General features: G+C 40.3%; 1 protein-coding gene across 6 annotated transcripts in view; it reads right to left on the bottom strand.

The window, feature by feature from the left end:
• Positions 1 to 312: 312 nt before the first annotated feature.
• The window catches only part of LOC130357058 (stomatin-like), a 140658-nt gene continuing 118744 nt past the window's right edge, over positions 313 to 22226 (bottom strand). For 4 of the 6 annotated variants that reach the window (XM_056559387.1, XM_056559386.1, XM_056559385.1 and 1 more), the window contains exons 6-8: positions 20500 to 20703; positions 6437 to 6571; positions 356 to 692 (exon numbers count right to left, since the gene is read on the bottom strand). In XM_056559387.1, coding sequence (XP_056415362.1) covers positions 504 to 692; positions 6437 to 6571; positions 20500 to 20703 — 528 coding nt within the window. In that variant the 3' untranslated portion in view covers positions 356 to 503. Of the gene's footprint in view, positions 693 to 6436; positions 6572 to 20499; positions 20704 to 22226 lie in introns of all 6 variants that reach the window. The other 2 variants (XM_056559383.1, XM_056559384.1) reach the window with 2 other exon arrangements.

The raw sequence follows: 22226 nt of genomic DNA on the forward strand, positions 1-22226 counted from the left end.
CGGAAATTTCAAAGCAAAAATTCCGGCGGAAATTCCGTAGTCTGAACCTAGCCTTAGGCTCAAATTCCGCAAAACTGTGAAAAATCTGAAGTATGCTTTGAGCAGAGTAGTAGAAATTTTGCTGTGTGATCATAGCCTAAGGCCATGTTCACATGGCGGAATTTCTGAGCGGAATTCTGCAGGAATATTCTGCTTGGAAATTCCACTGCAGCAGAGTCCCATTGATTTTGATGGAATTTCCGTGGCACATATCTATTCTGATATAATTTTCAGGTGGACATTCCACACACTTTCGGCCATGTGAACTTGACCTGATACAGACGAGGCAGCACAGCTATAGCTGCAGATTCCAGAGAGCAGACAATACAATGGTAGGGTCTGTATCACACACAACATTTATTCTGCGCATGCCATAACATGACTTTGGAATTACAAGAAGAAGAAAAGACAAGTTCTCGGCATACTAGGGGTACGACCCTGCTGGAACTTGTTACTGATCCTGCCTATCTGTGGGATAATAGTGAAGAGAACTCCATGGGGATGGGGAATATAATGGTGGAATTCTTCTCTGCAGCGATATGAGACAGAGTCTGGAGGTAGCGGAGCTGGAGGGCGGCAGGAGATTCGGACATGATCACAGCGGCTTCTTTCAGGGCCCGAGAGGCGTTCATCTCCCCCTCTGCCGCAACCACCTGTATAAAATACAATGTAAAGAGATTAACACCGCAGCCTTATATTACCACTGCCTGCTACAGAAAACGTTATACAGTATATAAAGTACACTTGTATATAGGTCATGTTGATTGTTGAATGTCTAAGGGTAAACTAGTCGGTCTGAGTTCAGCTGGGGTTAAACATATCAGGGTATATATACATTGGTTGAGCTATCAATGTATAATGGAGGCATGAGGCAGTCCATCTACCTATCTTATATCTATCTATCTATCTATCTATCTATCTCATATCTATCTATCTCATATCTACCTATCTATCTATCGCATATCTATCTATCTATCTCATATCTATCTATCTCATATCTATCTATCTCATATCTATCTATCTCTTATCTATCTATCTATTTATCTATCTATATCTATCTCATATCTATCTATCTCTCTCATATCTATCTATTTATCTATCTATCTCATATCTATCTATCTATCTATCTCATATCTATCTATCTCTCTCATATCTATCTCATATCTATCTCATATCTATCATCTATCTCATCTCTATCTATCTATCTATCTATCTCTCTCATATCTATCTATCTATCTATCTATCTATCTCTCTCTCATATCTATCTATATCTATCTCATATCTATCTCTCTCTCTCTCTCATATCTATCTATCTATCTATCTATCTCTCTCTCTCTCTCTCATATCTATCATCTATCTCATATCTATCTATCTATCTATCTATCTCATATCTATCTATCTATCTATCTATCTCTCTCATATCTATCTATCTATCTCTCTCTCTCATATCTATCTATCTATCTATCTCATTTCTATCTATCTATCTATCTCTCTCTCTCATATCTATCTATCTATCTATTTATCTATCTATATCTATCTCATATCTATCTATTTATCTATCTATATCTATATCTATCTCATATCTATCTCTCTCATATCTATCTATCTATCTATCTATCTCTCTCTCTCATATCTATCTATCTCTCTCTCTCATATCTATCTATATCTATCTCATATCTATCTATCTATCTATCTATCTATCTATCTACCTATCTATCTATCTCATATCTATCTATCTATCTCATATCTATCTATCTATTTATCTATCTACCCCATATCTATCTATCTACCCATCTATCTCTCTCTCATATCTATCTATCTATCTAATTTCTATCTATCTATCTATCTCTCTCTCATATCTATCTATCTATCTATCTCTCTATCTATCTCTCTCTCTCTCATATCTATCTATCTCATATCTCTCTCTCATATCTATCTATCTCTCTCATATCTATCTATCTCTCATATCTATCTATCTATCTATCTCTCATATCTATCTATCTATCTATCTATCTATCTATAATCTATCTATCTCATATCTATCTATCTCATATCTATCTATCTCATATCTATCTACCTCATATCTATCTATCTCATATCTATCTATCTAATATCTCTTGTATCTGTCTATTTTATCTCTATCTCTTCTGCTGTCGTTCCAAAGGATAGGGGATAAGATGTCTAATTGAAGGGGTCCCCCTGCTGAGGACCCCTGCGATCTGCACTGCGGCACCCTAGTCATCTGGTGCACTGAGTGAAGTCCGCTCCATGCTGGATGACTGGCGACTACAGCTGCCATGTCCCCTCCATTCATGTCTATGGGAGGAGACATGACAGCTACGTACTTGCCATCATGCCCCCTCCTATAGACATGAATAGAGGGGGTGTGGTGTCAAATCTTCCATGTTCCAGACGCCAATGCTGCCGGCCCGGAAATTGCCGGGGTCCCCACCGGTGGGAGCATCCTGATCAGACATCTTATCCCCTATCCTTTAGATAGGGGAGAAGATGTTTTCCAGCAGAGTACCCCTTTAATGGGACTCTGAAATCAAGCGCAACTGCAGGTCACTATATTATGCTTAAAAATCCACATCTCCTAAAATAACCTTCAGGACTATGAACTTCTGTCAGGAAGTGGTGATAAGTTCCCTGGCACAGAACCGCCTGGATTTGTCCCTATTTACACAGTTTAATGGTTTCATTCACGACAGTTGTGTTTAATTACAGGGTGAACAACCTGCGGTTAGTCATAAAACAATGTACACTGAGCGGCAATACACAAACATCATCATGAGAAATGCTGACGGGCGTTCTGCCACAAGTGTTCTCTACTGAAAGGTAAATCCACACTGGATAGACTCCTGTAGGCTTCTTAAAGTGTTAAGCTTTGTTCACACGGCGGAATCTCTGATCGGAATTCCGCAGGAATATTCCACTTGGAAATCCCATTGATTTAAATGGGATTCTGATGCACGGTGCGATTCTGGAGTCCGCAGAAAGAATAGTCATGTCTATTCTTTTTTGCGGATTCCACTCTGAAATGCCTTGCTATCTATGAGATGGTCCATTTCCGAGCGGTCCTAGAGCCCGCTGGATTATTCAATTGTGCAAAATGTCCAACAGTGTTTTCTGGGCGGACATTCTGCACATTTTCCACCCACATGAACACAGCCTACAAGTAAAGACAAGTAAAGAGTTATCTCCTATTCAGCCATAGTTATCAGCCGCGTGAACCCGACCTTAGAGTACGTTCTGCGCTGAATACTGCTTTGGAATTCTGTGCAGAATTGTAAGTGCACTGCATTTTGTATTGGTTTCAATGGGGATTCCGTTTTGCAGTACAAAATGTGGATCTTACGCTCTGGAATTTCTGTGCAGATTTTCCGCCATCATTCCATGCGCAAAAATCACTGCACGATGGCACAAACCAAAATAGAACAATTCCAATTAGACACGATCGTGAGTAATAGCCGGCTGAAGTGCGTGGCGGTGCGCATTTCACTCCCCAGCTGTCAATCAAATCTGACCCTTTCACTGCATTAATCTATGGAGTGAAAGTTTACAATCGCAGCAGGTCCTTGGACTGAGACCCAGTTGTGATCGTGTCTGACAACATGTAAAAAGTTTATTTTAATGACAGTAACTCTTAAAAGCTCTTTAAGGCTGAGTTTCTATATATATATATTTTTTGGGGGGGAAATGGCTAAGAAAAACGCCAATTCTGCCGCATGGCATTTTTTCGGCTCAAAAACCGCTGCGGACAGTTGTTCGCTGTAAATCAATGAGAAATCGCTAAATTCTTTTTCCACTTGGCGTTTTTCAGTTTGGTGTTTTTTTAATCCTTTTGAAGTTTTTTCACTCTTTTTTGGCGTTTTTCAGCTCCATGGCGGTTTAGCAAAATCGCAGCATGTTGAGCCACAGATATTTTTTCCCCTAAAATCGTGGCATTTTTCTCCCATAGAAGTCTATGGGAGTAAGAAAAACACCATGTGGGTTTTAACTTTGGCTTTTTTTCAGGCGGTTTTTATGCTTTTTTGGACTTTAGCAATCCAAAAAAGTGATGGAGATTCCTTTTTTAATAAAATTTCGTAGGGTACCATTAAAAAAAAATAATAAAAAAACATACAGTAGTGATAGAAAATATTGTATTTAACGAAATTTATTTTTTATAACAAAATTTAAATAAACTTTTAAACAGGGATCAATTTATGTGGGCGGGCATGGCACTAAAAATATAGCCGACAATAATACATATGTAGTGTGTGTGTGTGTTTTTCACTTTTTATTCTTTATTTTTACAGTGGTACTACTACTCCCAGCATGGAACACACACTGTTCCATGATGGGAGTAGTAGTACCTGTACTAATTGACAGATCGCCTGGGTTCCGTTGCGATCCTCCTGTATAATGTATAGATGCGGCCGGCCACTCTTCTATGGTCCCCTGCACTGACGTATATATACACATATTCATATTTCCCACAGAGAGCTGTGATTGGCCAGATGATTCCAGCCAATCACAGCTCTCTGTGGGATATATGAATAGGTGTATATATATTGCATTGCATTGCATTATACAGGAGGATAGCAACGGAACCCGGGCGATCTGTCAATTAGTACAGGTACTACTACTCCCATCATGGAACAGTCTGTTCCATGCTGGGAGTGGTAGTACTACCTAAAAATTTTCAAAAAAGAGAGATGAAAAAAAGTGAAACACACACACTTTATTAAAAATGTATTAAAATTTCATTATAAAAAATATAAATTTCGTTAAATACCGTATTTTTCGCCGTATAAGACGCACTTTTTCTTCCCCACAACTGGAACGAAAAAGTTGGTGCGTCTTATACGGCGAATACACACCTATCGCGGCGGTCCCTGCAGCCATCAACGGCCGGGACCCGCGGCTAATACAGGACATCACCGATTGCGGTGATGCCCTGTATTAACCCTTCAGACACGGCGATCAAAGCTGACCGCCGCGTCTGAAGGGAAAGTGACACTAACCCGGCTGTTCAGTCGGGCTGTTCGGGACCGCCGCGATTTCACCGTGGCGGTCCTGAACAGCCCGACTGAATAGCCGGGTTAGTGCTTACAGGACACCGGGAGGGACCTTACCTGCCTCCTCGGTGTCTTCTCCGTTCAGGGATCCCCTGTATGGCCGGCGCTCTCCTTCCTCATCATCACGTCATCGCGTATGTGCGTCAGCGTGCGTAACGACGTGATGACGGCGACGGAGAGCGAGGATACCCGGCCGGCAGCAGAGACGTTCCGGAGCGACGGGGAGACGGCGACAGCGATGGTGCGACATCCAGGGCAGCGGTGACGGGTCCGGAGCGGCGGGGACACGTGAGTATTACCTCCTATGCAGTGGTCTTCAATCTGCGGACCTCCAGATGTTGCAAAACTACAACTTCCAGCATGCCCGGACAGCCAACGGCTGTCCGGGCAAGCTGGGAGTTGTAGTTTTGCAACATCTGGAGGTCCACAGGTTGAAGACCACTATTGGGTTCAAAATCTTTATTTTTTTAGATTTTGCACCTATAAATTGGGTGCGTCTTATACGCCGGTGCGTCCTATAGGGCGAAAAATACGGTACACTTTTTTCCCATCACTACTGCATCCTTTTTTTTTTTTTTTTTTGGTACCCAACAAATTTTGGGTACCAAAAAAAAAACGCCAAAGGGGCCAAAAATGCAATTTCCACTCAAATGAAACACACGCCAGAAAAAACGCCAGACGCAGGAAATTGCATGGGCGTTTTGTCGGGGATTTTTTCTTGCGTTTTTTTCAAACCAAAAAACACAGGACATAAAAACAAGTAGAAACTTAGCCTAAAAGATCAGAAGACACTTTCTATAGGAGGGAATAGAGGAACAGCTTACTCCCTAATGTAGATGAGCTCATAGAAAAGCAGAACGCCTACTATGTAAGCCAGTGTTTCCCAACCAGTGTGCCTCCAGCTGGTGCAAAACTACAACTCCCTGCTTTTGGCTGCCCGGGCATGCTGGGAGTTGTAGTTTTTCCACAGCTGGAGGCACACTGGTTGGGAAACACCAACCATGCAAACATCAATTGGGATCAATGGTATAAAAGGCCGACATCAGTGAGAATGTTGCCTATGGTTGTGCCATGTGCTAATGATGAGAGACACCATTTACAATTCAATGTGCTACACATACTAAGAACAATGGGGGAGATTTATCAAAACCTGTGCAGAGGAAGAGTGGTGCAGTTGCCCATAGCAACCAATCAGATTGCTTCTTTCATTTTCCACAGGCCTCTAAAGAGGCCTGTGGAAAATGAAAGAAGCAATCTGATTGGTTGCTATGGGCAACTGCACCACTCTTCCTCTGCACAGGTTTTGATAAATCTCCCCCAATATGATTTGGCACCTTCGCTCTGGCTTCACGGGCGGCTTCTGCTTCAGCGGCCATCGCTCTCTGTAAGGATGACGGCAACTTGACGTCTTTTATTTCCACGCGTTCCACTTTAATTCCCCATTCTTTGGTAGCATCGTAGAGAATTCTCTGTAGATACAACAGGATACACATGATCTTCTAATAATCAATGAGAAAAACAGTACAGACCAAAAGTTTGGAAACACCTTCTCATTCAAAGAGTTTTCTTTATGTTCATGACTATGAAAATTGTAGATTCACACTGAAGGCATCAAAACTATGAATTACCGCATGTGGAATTATAGACATAACAACTGAAAATATGTCCTATTCTAGGTGGAAAGGGTCCCCAAGTGCAGTCACAAAACCATAAAGAGCCTCAAAGAAACTGGCTGAAATGCGGAGCGCCCCAGGAAAGGAAGACCAAGAGTCACCTCTGCTGCGGAGGATAAGTTCATCCCAGTCACCAGCAATCTCAGAAGTCGCAGGTTAACAGCAGCTCAGATTAGAGACCAGGTCAATGCTACACAGAGTTCTAGCAGCAGACACGTCTCTAGAACAACTGTTAAAGGGGTACTCCGGCGCTTACACATCTTATCCCCTATCCAAAGGATAGGGGATAAGATGCCTGATCGCGGGAGTCCCGCCGCTGGGGACCCTCAGGATCATGCACGCGGCACCCCGTTTGTAATCAGTCCCAGGAGCGTGTTCGCTCCGGGTCTGATTACCGGTGGCCGCAGGGCTGCCCCCGTGTGACGTCACGCTCCACCCCTCAATGCAAGCCTACGGGAGGGGGCGTGATAGCGATCAGGCATCTTATCCCCTATCCTTTGGATAGGGGATAAGATGTGTAAGCACCAGAGTACCCCTTTAAGAGGAGACTGTGTGAATCAGGCCTTCATGGTAGAATATCTGCTAGGAAACCACTGCTAAGGACAGGCAACAAGCGGAAGAGACTTGTTTGGGCTAAAGAACACAAGGAATGGACATTAGACCAGTGGAAATCTGTGCTTTGGTCTGATGAGTCCAAATTTGAGATCTTTGGTTCCAATCATTGTGTCTTTGTGCGAAGCAGAAAAGGTGAAGGGATGAACTCTACATGCCTGGTTCCCACTGTGAAGCATGGAGGAGGAGGTGTGATGGTGTGGAGGAGGGGGTGTGAAGGTGTGGGGGGGGGGCTTTGCTGGTGACACTGTTGGGGATTTATTCAAAATTGAAGGCATACTGAACCAGCATGGCTACCACAGCATCTTGCAGCGGCTGCTATTCCATCCGGTTTGCGTTTAGTTGGACCATCATTTATTTTTCAACAGGACAATGACCCCAGACACGTCCAGGCTGTGTAAGGGCTATTTGACCAAGAAGGAGAGCGATGGGGTGCTGCCCCAGATGACCTGGCCTCCACAGTCACCGGACCTGAACACAATGAAGGCAAAAGGGCCAACAAGTGCTAAGTATCTCTGGGAACTCCTTCAAGACTGCTGGAAGACCATTTCAGGTGACTACCTCTTGAAGCTCATGCAAAGTGGGCAAAGCAGTAATCAAAGTGAAAGGTGGCTAGAACCTAGAATATGACATTTTTTCAGTTGTTTCACACTTTTTTTGTTATGTATATAATTCCACACGTGTTAATTCATAGTTTTGATGCCTTCAGTGTGAATCTACAATTTTCATAGTCATCAAAATAAAGAAAACTCTTTGAATGAGAAGGTGTGTCCAAACTTTTGGTCTGTACTGTATATTAACCCCTCAAGGACTTAGCCCCTTTTCACCTTAAGGATTCGGAAGTTTTTTACACATCTGACCACTGTCACTTTAAACATTAATAACTCTGGAATGCTTTTAGTTATCATTCTGATTCCGAGACTGTTTTTTCGTGACATATTCTACTTTAACATAGTGGCAACATTTTATGGTAACTTGCATCCTTTCTTGGTGAAAAATCCCAAAATTTTATGAAAAAAGTGAAAATTTTGCATTTTTCTAACTTTGAAGCTCTCTGCTTGTAAGGAAAATGGATATTCAAAAAAAAAATTTTTTGGTTCACATATACAGTGGGGGACATTTACTAATCTAGTCTATTCTGGGTATGCTTATAGACCAGCGTATGTGGTAGTCTCCTGTCTATTGTGCTCCTAATTTATCAAAGGTCTCACAGCCCTTCATAAATTCTGTACTCAGACTTCAGGATCTACAGCTTAAACTGCATTTAGACCTGCTCCAACATGGTCTGACATTTCAGTGTATTTTGGGCAGATGTGACTTGTCGCACAAAAGTCGCACTTGATAAATTCAGCATCAATGCATTTTCCAATGCATTTCTGTCTAAAATAGACTTGCATGCATCATGTTCTAAAAATCCTCTAGAGCAAAAGTCGCAGAAAAGTCGCACATATTTAGACTGCGACTTTCTGTGCGACAAATTTAGACAGGAAAAACCAGTCTAAATCGTTTGATAAATCTCCCCCAATATGTCTACTTTATGTTTGAATCATAAAATTTATGAGTTTTTACTTTTGGAAGACACCAGAGGGCTTCAAAGTTCAGCAGCAATTTTCCAATTCAAAAAATTTTCAAACTCAATATTTTTCAGGGACCAGTTCAGTTTGGAGTGGATTTGAAGGGTCTTCAAATTAGAAATACCCCATAAAAGACCCCATTATAAAAACTACACCCCCCAAAGTATTCAAAATGACATTAAGTCAGTGTTTTAACCCTTTAGGTGTTTCCCAGGAATAGCAGCAAAGTGAAGGAGAAAATTCAAAATCTTCATTTTTTACCCTCGCATGTTCTTGTAGACCCAATTTTTGAATTTTTGCAAGGGGTAAAAGAAGAAAATTTTTACTTGTATTTGTAGCCCAATTTCTATCCAGTAAGCACATACCTCATATGTCTATGAAAAGTATTCGGTGGGCGCAGTAGAGGGCTCAGAAGGGAAGGAGCGACAAGGGGATTTTGGAGAGAAAATTTTTCTGAAATGGTTTTTGGGGGGCATGTCACATTTAGGAAGCCCCTAGGGTGTCAAAACAGCAAAAAAAAAAAAAACACATGGCATACCATTTTGGAAACTAGACCCCTCGGGAAATGTAACAAGGGATAAAGTGAGCCTTAATACCCCACAGGTGTTTCATGACTTTTGCAAATGTAAAAAAAAGAAAAGAAAAAAAAATTGACCTAAAATGCTTGTTTTCCCAAAAACTTTACATTTATAAAAAGGGTAATAGCAGAAAATACCCCCCAAAATTTGAAGCCCAATTTCTCCTGATTCAGAAAACACCCCATATGGGGGTGAAAAGTGCTCTGCTGGCGCACTACAGGTCTCAGAAGAGGAGTAGTCACATTTGGGTTTTTGGAAGCAAATTTTGCTCTGGGGGCATGCCGCATTTAGCAAAAAAAAAAAAAAAAAAAACACATAGCATACTATTTTGGAAACTAGACCCCTCGGGGAACGTAACAAGGGGTTAAGTGAACCTTTATACCCCACAGGTGTTTCACGACTTTTGCATATGTAAAAAAAAATTATTTATTTTTTACCTAAAATGCTTGTTTTCCCAAAAATTTTACATTTTTAAAAACTGTAAAAGCAGAAAATACCCCCCCCCCCAAAAAAAAAATTTGTAACACAATTTCTCCCGAGTACGGCGATACCCCATATGAAGCCCTAAACTGTTGCCTTGAAATATGACAGGGCTCCAAAGTGAGAGCGCCATGCCCATTTGAGGCCTAAATTAGGGATTGCATAGGGGTGGACATAGGGGTATTCTACGCCAGTGATTCCCAAACAGGGGGCCTCCAGCTGTTGTAAAACTCCCAGCATGCCTGGACAGTCAGTGGCTGTCTGGTAATACTGGGAGTACTTGTTTTGCAACAGCTGGAGGCTCCGTTTTGGAAACAGTGGCGTACCAGACGTTTTTTATTTTTATTGGGGAGGGGGGCTGTGTAGGGGTATGTGTATATGTAGTGTTTTTTACTTTTTATTTTATTGTGTGTTAGTGTAGTGTAGTGTTTTTAGGGTACAGTCACATGGGCGGGGGTTCGTTGCTTTGGTAAGTGAGCTCTGTAGGCCTTTTCCCTTAGGTTTGCTTTTGTGTGACATATTTATTATACTATCACAGTGGGTTGATAAATTTGGTTCACATTTTTCCCCTAAATGTACTAACCCATTTTTTTGTTTTTTTGTTTTCATTTCAGATCCGTCTATCCTGTGGGCTACTTCAGATTTGGTGGACTATGATGATCAGCGTTTTTTATTCATTTAATATTAACAACATTTTGTAATGAGGACTTGTGGGGGGGGGGAGTGTTTTTTAAAATAAAAGTTTTTAATTGTGTTTTTTATTTTTATTTTTTATTTACTTTACTTACAAGCTTAGGCTGCATTCACACCACATTTTTGCAATACAGTTCCTGTATACGTTTTCTATGTGAAAACCGTATGGAACCGTATTGAAAACCGTATGGAACCGTATTGAAAACCGTATGCATTGACTTTCCAATGAAAACCGTATGCCAAAAGATGCATCCGGTTGTGTCCGTTTTGTATCCTGTACGGTTTTGTCAGTTTTTTTTCCCGTACCCAAAACCGTAGTCTACCACGTATTTGGTCCGGGTGAAAAACTGTATTAAACCGTCTACGTTTTTTTTAAAACTTGGGAGTCAATGGGAACCGTACAGAACTGTATTTGCGTATGGTTCCATATGGTTTTCACCATACGTTTTTTGACTTTGCACAGTTTTTTTTCTTGGAATTTCAATCAAACAAGTGAAACTTTATTCATAATGGAGTGAAAAGTTAAAAACTTATAAATTTTTTTCTTAAAAAAACGGATGCAACCGGACATCATTTTTTAAACCGTATACGGTTTTTATCTGTATATGGGTTAAAATTTGTACACACGTTTTGATACAGTTTAGTCCGGTTTTGAGGAATCAGTTTTTCATCAAAAGCCTGATACAGGAACTGTATTGCAAAAACGTGGAGTGAATGCACCCTTAGTAGTGAAAGCCATCTTATAGACGGAGTCCTTTACTAAGCCGGGGCTTAGCGTTAGCCCTGAAAACAGCTAGCGCTAACCACCGATTATTACCCCCGTACCCACCGTCACAGGGGTGCCGGGAACAGCCGCTACCAACAGGCCCAGAGCATCAAAAATGGCGCTCCTGGGCCTAGCCAGTAACAGGCTGGTGTTATTTAGGCTGGGGAGGACCAGTAACAATGGTCCTTGCCCACCCTGGTAACGTTAGGCTTGGTACCTGGCTGAGAATAAAAATACAGGGAACCCTATGTGTTTTTCTTTTATTATTTAATTATTTATGGGGAAAAAAATGCATAGGGTTCCCCATATTTTCATTCTCAGCTAAATACCAACCAAGCAGCAACAGCCTGACGTTACTAGGGTGGGTGAGGACCATTGTTACTGACCCTCCCCAGCCTAAATAATGCCAGCCTGTTACGGCCTAGGCCCAGGAGCGCCATATTAGATGCTCCGGGCCTGTTGGTAGCGGCTCTTCCCGGCACCCCTGTGGTGGTGGAAACTTTTATTCCAAAAAACACTCTGAAGCCCTCGTTAACCATTTTATTAACAATAAACAAAAAAAAAAAAAACACTGGTCATCGTCGTAGTCCACAGGATACACTGATCTGAAATGAGAAAGAAAAAAAAAAACAAGGAAAACAGGTTAGTACATTTATTGTAACCCACCCGCACATTTCCCGCCTGCACTGCACCGCATGACTACAACTCCCAGCATGCCCTCCTTACAGTAAGGACATAATGGGAGTTGTCATCATACAGCAGGGCTGGGGGGAGATGTGCAAGCGGGTAACAAGTTTGTCACCTGCCCCCACTGCATGACTACAATAAGGACATGCTGGTAAGTAAGTACAGTAAGTACAGCACAGGTTATAAGAGAAGACAGTACAGCACAGGTTATAAGAGAATACAGAACAGCACAGGTTATAAGAGAATACAGAACAGCACAGGTTATAAGAGAAGACAGAACAGCACAGGTTATAAGAGAATACAGTACAGCACAGGTTATAAGAGAATACAGTACAGCACAGGTTATAAGAGAATACAGTACAGCACAGGTTATAAGAGAATACAGTACAGCACAGGTTATAAGAGAATACAGTACAACACAGGTTATAAGAGAATACAGTACATCACAGGTTATAAGAGGATACAGTACAGCACAGGTTATAAGAGAAGACAGTACAGCACAGGATATAAGAATACAGTACAGCACAGGATATAAGAGAATCCAGTACAGCACAGGTTATAAGAGAATACAGTACAGCACAGGTTATAAGAGAATACAGAACAGCACAGGTTATAAGAGAATACAGTACAGCACAGGTTATAAGAGAATACAGGACAGCACAGGTTATAAGAGAATACAGTACAGCACAGGTTATAAGAGAATACAGTACAGCACAGGTTATAAGAGAATACAGTACAACACAGGTTATAAGAGAATACAGTACATCACAGGTTATAAGAGAATACAGTACAGCACAGGTTATAAGAGAAGACAGAACAGCACAGGATATAAGAATACAGTACAGCACAGGATATAAGAGAATCCAGTACAGCACAGGTTATAAGAGAATACAGTACAGCACAGGTTATAAGAGAATACAGAACAGCACAGGTTATAAGAGAATACAGTACAGCACAGGTTATAAGAGAATACAGAACAGCACAGGTTATAAGAGAATACAGTACAGCACAGGTTATAAGAGAATACAGTACAGCACAGGTTATAAGAGAATACAGTACAGCACAGGTTATAAGAGAATACAGTACAACACAGGTTATAAGAGAATACAGTACATCACAGGTTATAAGAGAATACAGTACAGCACAGGTTATAAGAGAAGACAGTACAGCACAGGTTATAAGAGAATACAGTACAGCACAGGTTATACGAGAATACAGTACAGTACAGGTTATAAGAGAATACAGTACAGCACAGGTTATAAGAGAATACAGTACATCACAGGTTATAAGATAATACAGTACAGCACAGGTTATACGAGAATACAGTACAGTACAGGTTATAAGAGAATACAGTACAGCACAGGTTATAAGAGAATACAGTACATCACAGGTTATAAGAGAATACAGAACTGCACAGGTTATAAGAGAAGACAGTACAGCACAGGTTATAAGAGAATACAGAACTGCACAGGTTATAAGATAATATAGTACAGCACAGGTTATAAGAGAAGACAGTACACCACAGGTTATAAGAGAATACAGTACAGCACAGGTTATAAGAGAAGACAGTACATCACAGGTTATAAGAGAATACAGTACAGTACAGGTTATAAGAGAATACAGAACAGCACAGGATATAAGAGAATACAGTACAGCACAGGTTATAAGAGAATACACTACATCACAGGTTATAAGAGAATACACTACATCACAGGTTATAAGAGAAGACAGTACAGCACAGGTTATAAGAGAATACAGTACAGCACAGGTTATAAGAGAAGACAGTACAGCACAGGTTATAAGAGAATACAGAACAGCACAGGTTATAAGAGAATACAGAACAGCACAGGTTATAAGAGAATACAGTACATCACAGGTTATAAGAGAATACAGTACAGCACAGGATATAAGAGAATACACTACATCACAGGTTATAAGAGAAGACAGTACAGCACAGGTTATAAGAGAATACAGTACATCACAGGTTATAAGAGAATACACTACATCACAGGTCATAAGAGAAGACAGTACAGCACAGGTTATAAGAGAATATAGTACAGTACAGGTTATAAGAGAAGACAGTACAGCACAGGTTATAAGAGAATACAGAACAGCACAGCTTATAAGAGAATACAGTACATCACAGGTTAAAAGAGAAGACAGTACAGCACAGGATATAAGAGAATACAGTACATCACAGGTTAAAAGAGAAGACAGTACAGCACAGGTTATAAGAGAATACAGTACAGCACAGGTTATAAGAGAATACAGTACATCACAGGTTAAAAGAGAAGACAGTACAGCACAGGATATAAGAGAATACAGTACATCACAGGTTAAAAGAGAAGACAGTACAGCACAGGTTATAAGAGAATACAGAACAGCACAGGATATAAGAGAATACAGTACAGCACAGGTTAAAAGAGAAGACAGTACAGCACAGGTTAAAAGAGAAGACAGTACATCACAGGTTAAAAGAGAAGACAGTACATCACAGGTTAAAAGAGAAGACAGTACATCACAGGTTAAAAGAGAAGACAGTACAGCACAGGTTTTAAGAGAATACAGAACAGCACAGGATATAAGAGATGACAGTACAGCACAGGTTATAAGAGAATACAGTACAGCACAGGTTATAAGAGAATACAGTACAGCACAGGTTAAAAGAGAAGACAGTACATCACAGGTTAAAAGAGAAGACAGTATATCACAGGTTAAAAGAGAAGACAGTACAGCACAGGTTATAAGAGAATACAGAACAGCACAGGTTATAAGAGAATACAGAACAGCACAGGATATAAGATAATACAGTACAGCACAGGATATAAGAGAATACAGTACATCACAGGTTATAAGAGAATACAGTACAACACAGGATATAAGAGAATACAGTACATCAAAGGTTATAAGAGAAGACAATACAGCACAGGTTATAAGAGAAGACAATACAGCACAGGTTATAAGAGAAGACAATACAGTACAGGATATAAGAGAATACAGAACAGCACAGGATATAAGAGAATACAGTACAGCACAGGTTATAAGAGAAGACAATACAGCACAGGTTATAAGAGAAGACAATACAGCACAGGTTATAAGAGAAGACAATACAGCACAGGTTATAAGAGAATACAGAACATCACAGGATATAAGAGAATACAGTACAGCACATGTTATAAGAGAAGACAATACAGCACAGGATATAAGAGAATACAGTACAGCACAGGATATAAGAGAATACAGTACAGTACAGGTTATAAGAGAATACAGTACAGCACAGGTTATAAGAGAATACAGTGCAGCACAGGTTATAAGAGAATACAGTACAACACAGGTTATAAGAGAATACAGTACAGCACAGGTTATAAGAGAATACAGTACAGCACAGGGTATAAGAGAATACAGTACAGCACAGGATATAAGAGAATACAGTGCAGCACAGGTTATAAGAGAATACAGTGCAGCACAGGTTATAAGAGAAGACAATACAGCACAGGTTATAAGAGAATACAGTACAGCACAGGATATAAGAGAATACAGTAGAGCACAGGATATAAGAGAATACAGTACAGCACAGGTTATAAGAGAAGAGAATACAGCACAGGATATAAGAGAATACAGTACAGCACAGGTTATAAGAGAATACAGTACAGCACAGGTTATAAGAGAAGACAATACAGCACAGGTTATAAGAGAATACAGTACAGCACAGGATATAAGAGAATACAGTACAGCACAGGATATAAGAGAATACAGTACAGCACAGGTTATAAGAGAAGACAGTACAGCACAGGATATAAGAGAATACAGAACAGCACAGGTTATAAGAGAATACAGTACAGCACAGGATATAAGAGAAGACAGTACAGCACAGGATATGAGAGAATACAGTACAGCACAGGTTATAAGAGAATACAGTACAGCACAGGTTATAAGAGAAGACAATACAGCACAGGATATGAGAGAATACAGTACAGCACAGGGTATAAGAGAATACAGTACAGCACAGGATATAAGAGAATACAGTACAGCACAGGTTATAAGAGAAGACAGTACAGCACAGGATATAAGAGAATACAGAACAGCACAGGTTATAAGAGAATACAGTACAGCACAGGATATAAGAGAAGACAGTACAGCACAGGATATGAGAGAATACAGTACAGCACAGGTTATAAGAGAATACAGTACAGCACAGGTTATAAGAGAAGACAGTACAGCACAGGATATGAGAGAATACAGTACAGCACAGGTTATAAGAGAATACAGTACAGCACAGGTTATAAGAGAATACAGAACAGCACAGGTTATAAGAGAATACAGTACAGCACAGGATATGAGAGAATACAGTACAGCACAGGTTATAAGAGAATACAGTACATCACAGGTTATAGGAAGTTTTGATAATGTGATAAGAAGCTCAAATCCATTGAGTCCCCTGTTTTTGGAATCAAAAAACAGTATAATTTTAGCTTCAAATATCTTTTTCTCTTGTGTGTTTTTGAAATCCCCTCTCGGTATCTTGATTGTAAGGTCATGTATGGAGTGGCCTGTTTGGGTCAAATGGTGTCCAACTGGGGTGCAGTAGTCATTTTCTTTATGGCGGTTGATGGAATGTCTGTGTAGATTCATCCTTTCGTTGAGTTTTTGGCTGGTTTCACCAATGTAGCATCCTGTGTCACACTTGGTGCATTGTATCATGTAGACCACATTTGAGGATGTGCAGGAGTATAGTCCCTTAACGTTAAAGGGGTTGTGCAGGAAAAAACTTTTTTGTTGAAATCAACTGGCTCCAGAAAGTTAAACAGATTTGTATATTACTTCTATTAAAAAATCTTAATCCTTCCAATAATTCAGCTGCTGAAGTTGAGTGGTTCTTATCTGTCTGGAAACAGTGCTCTCTGCTGACATCTCTGCTTGTCTCAGGAACTGCACAGAGCAGAATAGGTTTGCTGTGGGAATTTTCTTCTACTCTGGACAGCTCCCGAGACACGTGTCATCAGAGAGCACTTAGACAGAAAAGAACAACTCAACTCAGCTCATAAGTACTGAAAGGATTAATATTTTTTATTGGAATTAATTTACATATCTGTTTAACTTTCTGGAGCCAGTTGATTTAAAGGGGTTATCCAGGATTTATATATATATATATATATATATATATATATATATAAATCCTGGATAACCCCTTTAAATGTCTTGTTGTTGTGGGTGGCTTCATTCTTGGTGCAGATATGTTGGAAGAGTTTACTATCATTCTCTCCAAGCACTAAACTGGATGACATCAAACTATACTCAGACTTGGAAGTATTCTTTAGGAGACTGCGACTAAAAGAGTACTATAACAAGAAAGAGGATAGTACCACAACAACCCTGGATTACAATATCAAGAAAAAGAATTCAGATTTTACCCCATCACCAAGACACAACAGCAAACTGGACAGCTACATTGCAAGTTTCAGACTAAGAACAGCATCCTTGGTCACAAAACACCATAATAAAACCAACTCAATCCATCAAAAACTTAAAGGGGTTATCCAGGCAAAAACTTTTTTTTAGATATCAACTGGCTCCGAAAAGTTAAACAGATTTGTAAATGACTTCTATTAAAAAATCTTAATCCTTCCAATAGTTATTAGCTTCTGAAGTTTTCTGTCTAACTGCTCAATGATGATGTCATGGGAGCTGTGCATGATGGGAGAATATCCCTTGCATGATGGGAGAATATCCCCAAAGGAGCTGGACAGCTCCCGGGACGTGAGTCATCAGAAAGCAGTTAGACAGAAAACAGCAACTCAACTTCAGAAGCTAATAACTATTGGAAGGATTAAGATTTTTTAATAGAAGTAATTTACAAATCTGTTTAACTTTCCGGAGCCAGTTGATATATATAAAAAAGTTTTTGCCTGGAATACCCCTTTAAGGAATAATTAAACCATAACAATCAAACCAGCACACAAGGGAGGAGCAGTGGTGATAATGAACACTGAGGACTACATCAAAGAGGGAATTCTCTTTTGCATCTCACTTGGTCCTGCTTAATTACTAGTCTTTCCCCTGCTCCCCCTCCCTCCCCCTTTTTCTCATTCTTATCTATTTAGTCTGTGTTCCCATAACAGGACAATTTATGGCCCATCTTAGTGTGAATTCTCCACATCTATTGTTTTAACCCCTGCATATTTGTGAGACATAACCTGTCTTCTGCTTGTGAGCTTAGATTTGCTTTAGACTTGATTAAGGGAGGAATCCCGAAAGGTTCTCTACAAAATGCTGTTAGTCCAATAAAAAAGGTATTACAAGATACTGCAACATTTTTTGATTTTACATCTGCATCACTGGACTAATACGGCTACTCAAATTTACTATATTATTTATATATGTATATATATATATATATATATATATATATATATATATATATATACTCCTACACAAATAGGATGTCACAGGATACAGGAAGAAGAGGAAATCACTGGGGACTGGCAGCGGGGGATCAGGGAAGGTGACTATGGTTTATTTTTTATTTTTGCAGCAGCTATAAAATTGCCCTCAGAAAACCCCTTTATGGTATGTTTACACATACATAATTCCCGACCAACATGTCAAAAGTTTTCAACAGCAGGGGTCTGAGGGTTCAGATCTCCGCCTATCATGAGAACCAGCCGGAAGAAGTCTGCACTGTTGCATGCTCCTCTCCCTGCTCTGTGTCACGTGACCAAGACACACTCCATAGACTTAAATTGCAAGTGTTTCTCAAGCATGTGACACGGAACAGGGAGCATTTGCAAACTTCTCCTGGCTTGTTCTCCTGAACGGTGAAGGTCTGAACACTCAGACCCCAGCCGATCAAAACTTTTGACAAATTCGCTAGGAAATGTAAAAAGTTTCTCCAAATGACAGGTATATATATATATATGAGAATGCTTGATGAATTCTATTGATGACGTCGCTGCTGGACATGGGTTGAATAAAAGTCAACATTTTTTCACTATTTTTGGAGTTCTGCATAGCTGTTTCCTATATATATATATATATATATATATATATATATATATATATAAAATAGTAAAAACATATGCAGGTTGGTGCATGGCAGTATACACCTTTATTTGTTCCTGGCTGGCGTCAACAGATCTTCTCTCTACGATCCCAGTTAGGAATATTGTAATAATTAACCATACTGAAACGGTCTGTATACAGTAATCATTAACTACAGAAGTTATATATATAGCAAAGAGGTAGGCTATTCTTATACAGGTGGCTAAATCCACTATCCAATTATGGTCAGTCCACACGCAGAAGATTGGACTGAAAATGTGCTGGAAATTCTCCACTAATAACCACAGTTGGTTCCTGCAGTAATTATGACAGACATGTAAATTTCTCGCTAACTAGCCTGTAGCCTGCAAAAATGTCATAAATGTGCATGATTCTACATTAAGGGGTTAAAATGTACACTGCATATCTGTTTCTGCATGGAAAATAAATCTACAGTATCTCCATTTTACTAGTAGCATAATCTGCAGTGGATTTTACTTGCAATGCACTTACATGCTTTACTGTGACCTAAGGGGTTAACCTGTCTGTGCAGGGGATCACATGCTTGCATCTAGCCAACCAGGGCTCCAACCCTGCCCTCCCACAAATCTGCTGGACAGGGTGGAGATTAGTCAGGGAGAGAGTTGTGAGGAGAGAGAAGATGACTTCTAGACCTCTGCCGTGGACCTGTACCTCACCACATGATTATTCCAGAGCTACAGCACCCTTCCCAATATCCCGCTGGCCAGGACAACTATTGAATAGAAGCAAGACTGCAGTGGGGAGAAGAGCCAAGGTCCATAGTTTGGAGACCACTGACTTAAAGGAGACCGGCATTAAAATAGCCACAGGATAGGGGATAAGTGTCCGATCTACCGTACGAGGCCCTGACATTGCCGTGCTGTGCATCGGCTAATGCGCGTGTTGTCAACCGAGGTTGATGAACATGCCCTCCCCCCCCCCCCCATACAGCTCTATGGGAGAGGCGGGGATGCACGTACGCTGCATCCCTGCCTCTCCCATAGAGATACATAAAGGGGGCGTGTTGGCCGCGGTGTCATGCTGTTGCCGGCACGCCTTCTGCATGGGAGAGGGCCTTGTGCGTCCCAGCGTACAGCCCCCCCCCCCCCCCCCCCCCCCGATCAGACATAAGATTTTTCACTGCAGATTTCCTTTATAGCATTGCTTTTTCATAAATGTTGCTACATGACAGCAAGCAGCTGCAGGGAATCCTTGTTCCTACATATAAAATCTAAGGTGGTATCTATAACCATCAAAATATGTTCCCATACTCACACTCATAAGTTCAGCCATTTCTTCGCGGTCTGTTAGAATCTCGGTCAGGCTTTTGGTGCCCAGCATATTCCGTAATGTGGTTTGTGCCAACATCTGAGTAGCTTGGTTGGCGTTGTCCACTTTAACTACTGTAACAATTGGATTGAAAATACGGTAGAAGACCACAGCATCAACCATGATGGTAACAGAATCTTTGGTGAGAACCTGCAGTTGAGATAAAACATAGCTGCTATACAAGCGCACATCAATTTACAGCACAAATGCCCAATCCTTAATAATATAATAATAATGAAAATCAATGGGCTCTCTGTGTAGCACAAAACAGGAAATTGAAAAAAAAATAATGCAATTTAGCAACTTTTGGGGTCTTCCGTTTCTACGCAGTGCACACTACACAGTCGATTAGAACAAAACCCAACTTATATAGGTTTATTTTACTACTTTAAAAAAATAATAACTTTTTGTATGAAAATGTGTATGTTTAATTGTCCTGACCCCTATAACTTTTATTTTTGTGTATATGAGGGCACATTTTTTTGCACCATGGTCTTAAGTTTTTAGTTCTACCATTTTTGTGTTGATTAACTTGTTGAATGCTTTTTATTCATTTTTTATGGTATATGAAGTGACCAAAAATATGCAATTCTTTAGTATTTTTTTATATTTATGCCATTGAGAGTGTGGTTTACTTAAAGGAGTAATGCGGCACAACACTTTTCCCTTCCCTTGTGCCCAGGCTGCAAAAATGAAGAAAAGAAAAACTTTAACTTACCCTACTTTCCCCCGTTGCGCTGATATCGGCGTCCTGTTCCTCCAGTGCTGCTCTGCTTTCTGCTTCTTGGGCTCGAATCATCACACTGCAGTCAGCGTATCGCCGGCCGCAGCGATGTCCCGCCTCGGCCGGTGATAGGCTGAGCGCACTATCATGTAAGAGCCCAGGTAGTTTGTTTTTTCAGTTTTTGCAGCCCGGGCACAAGGGAAAAGTGTTGCGCCGCAGCTCTCCTTTAACATTATATTTTAATAGTTAATAGTTACGCAGGCTACGATACCACATATGATTATATTTCATTTTGTTTACATAATTTTAGTTTTAAAAAAATGGAAAAGGCGGGGGTGATTCAAACTTTTATTAGGGAAGGGGTTGATTTATAAAATGTTTTTTTTTTTTTTTGCACTTTATTTTTTAGTCCCAATAGGGGACTATTACCTGCAATTTTTAGATTACATACACTGATCAATGTTGCTTCATAGAAGAGCATTGACCAGTGTTATTGTTGCTCTATTGCTACAGCCTGGCTGACTGCAGGATAGAAGCGGTGATCAGAGGCAGGGAAGCAGGTAAGAGACTTCCTGCCATCCTGACAGCTAATCAGGACACCACGATTTCGCAGTGGATATCCTGATCAGCTACCCCGAGCTTTTTGTTTATTATCATTTTTGTCAATTTCAAGATTATGGGTAATTCTGTCTTTAAAGGAAGGGTACCAACAATTTTTTCCTTGTCTGTGTATCTATCTATTTATCTATATATTTATATATAATATACATATATATACTTTATATTTTTCTTTGTGTATGAATTTTGTGACATGAATGTAAATCTGCATTACATTCGGGTCCGAGTGCTGGGGCACCCCGCGATCTGCTGTTTGGAGCCCCGGCTCTCCATCAGAGGGGCGCGTCACCACACCTGCCCGAAGTGAGGGCCCCCATGCCCCTTCTATATA

Source organism: Hyla sarda, chromosome 2 (genome assembly GCF_029499605.1).
Source record: "Hyla sarda isolate aHylSar1 chromosome 2, aHylSar1.hap1, whole genome shotgun sequence".
NCBI classification, from domain to species: domain Eukaryota; kingdom Metazoa; phylum Chordata; class Amphibia; order Anura; family Hylidae; genus Hyla; species Hyla sarda.